Source organism: Plasmodium gallinaceum, assembly GCF_900005855.1.
Source record: "Plasmodium gallinaceum strain 8A genome assembly, contig: PGAL8A_v1_108, whole genome shotgun sequence".
NCBI classification, from domain to species: Eukaryota; Apicomplexa; class Aconoidasida; order Haemosporida; family Plasmodiidae; genus Plasmodium; species Plasmodium gallinaceum.
Window position 1 is genome coordinate 990,371 of NW_021628228.1, and position 1,964 is coordinate 992,334.

A 1,964-nucleotide genomic window follows, 5' to 3' on the forward strand; every position below is an offset into this window, starting at 1 on the left:
ATTTTTTTTTTTTTTTTTTTTTTTTTTTTTTATATTATTATTATATATGAATTTATGTAAATATTTTTTTTGTAGATATGAATCAACACTTTTACTTTAATATATATATTTCTATATGTATGTTAATAATTTTTTACTTCATGATTGATTAAATTTACGTGTTTGTTTTGTCATTAGGGAAAATAAAAAAAAAAAAAAAAGAAATGAATTTTTTGTAGTATGTATAAAAAAAATTTTTAGAATATTTTTTTCTTTTTCTTTTTCCTTCTATTCTTTTTTCTTTTTCTTTATCTTTTTCTTTTTCTTTTTTTTTTTTTAATAAATAAGAATGAAATAGAAGAATTAATATACTTAAAATTTTTGGAATATAAAATTAAATAAACATAAAATAGAGAGATATTGATTAACAAAAGAGAAAAATAAGTTTCACGAAAATATATTTTTTATTAAACTTCTAAAAAAAAGATGAAGAAAACTCGTTTAAGAATGTTTTTGTCAATTGTTATATATTTAATCTCATCAATAACTTCAGTTTTTGCAAATAAATATGTATTAATGGAAAATGTAATGGATACAGTATTACTAATATTTTTACAACATGTATCTTGTTTAATTTTTTTATTTTTATTCAGAAAGTATTTAAGAAAATTTCAAGACAAAAATAACTTTCAAGATTATTTCTTTTCTTTATATGATGGAATAAAAAATATGTGGCAGTTGATAATATCTTTCAATCTTACACTAATATTTGGGAATATTTGTTTAAAATATACTAATGTATCATCTTATCAACTAGCCAGATCTATGACATTACCTTTTAATTTTCTTTTTTCTTATTTTTTTTTTAAACAAATTAAGTTTAATTGTTTAATGACACTTTCATGTATATTAGTTTCAATTGGCTTTTTTGTTTTTTCAATTGATGCTATTAATACAAACTATAAATCTGTATTATATGGTTTGCTAAAATTATATATTCTTATAAAATATATATATATATATATATATAACATAATTAAAAATATATATATAATTAAAAAAAGAATTAAATGATTTGTTTTCATGAAAATATTACTAATTATCTAAATAAGTTAATAGAATATGTTTTTTACTTAAGTTGAATAAATAAATGGTTATTTATTTAGATTTGTATTTAATTATTAATTTATATCTTTTTAAGATTATTTAATGGATTAGTTATATATATATATATATATATATATGTATATTTTTTTTTTTTTTTTTTTTTTTTTAAAAGGTACTATAGTTTCAATAATTCAAGCAATTCATTTAAATTTGTTAAAAGTGAAATTAATGATATATAAGGATAAAATGATTATGATGCATTATAATTTAATATATTCTTCTATTATTTTATTTATATACTTATTTTTAACTAAAGATATATTTATCATATTTACATTGAATTATAGAATTTTATTTTTTCTTTTTTTATCTTGTAAAAAAAAAAAAAATAAAATAGTAAAATTAAAATAAGAATTACAAAGATAGCATTTATTTTAATATTATATATATATATATATTTTTTTTTTTTTAAATTTTTAGGTATATCTTCAATTTGTGTAACATTCTCATCTTTTTTGTGTATTTATTATACAGATAATGTTGTTTTTAATATGTTTGGAAATGTTAAATCAACTATTCAGACATTTTTAAGTAAGTTTTATTATTCTGAAAAATTTAATTTAAATACAGTAATAGGTATAATACTAACTACAATAGGTTCTTTTATTTATACATGTTCAAGTGAATATGCAAAAAAAGAGAAAATCAATTAGGAAAAAAAAAAAAAAAAAAAATGAAATAAGTGCAGTTTTTTTTTTTTATAAAAAAAATTAATAAATAAATAACAAAAATTATATTTTAAATATCTTTAAAATACTCTTTATTTTTCTATGAATATATAATTTTTTTTTTTTTTTTTTTTTTTTTTTTTTTTTTTT

At 14.9% G+C, this 1,964-nt stretch overlaps 1 protein-coding gene across 1 annotated transcript; it reads left to right on the top strand.

The window, feature by feature from the left end:
• Positions 1-465: 465 nt before the first annotated feature.
• Positions 466-1,799, top strand: PGAL8A_00402700 (GDP-fructose:GMP antiporter, putative; the record flags this gene model as incomplete). The annotated part of the gene is made up of 3 exons (XM_028670386.1): positions 466-958; positions 1,259-1,459; positions 1,567-1,799. 3 exons carry the CDS (start codon positions 466-468, stop codon positions 1,797-1,799), a joined length of 927 nt encoding a protein of 308 aa, XP_028527144.1.
• Between the last annotated feature and the right edge of the window lie 165 nt (positions 1,800-1,964).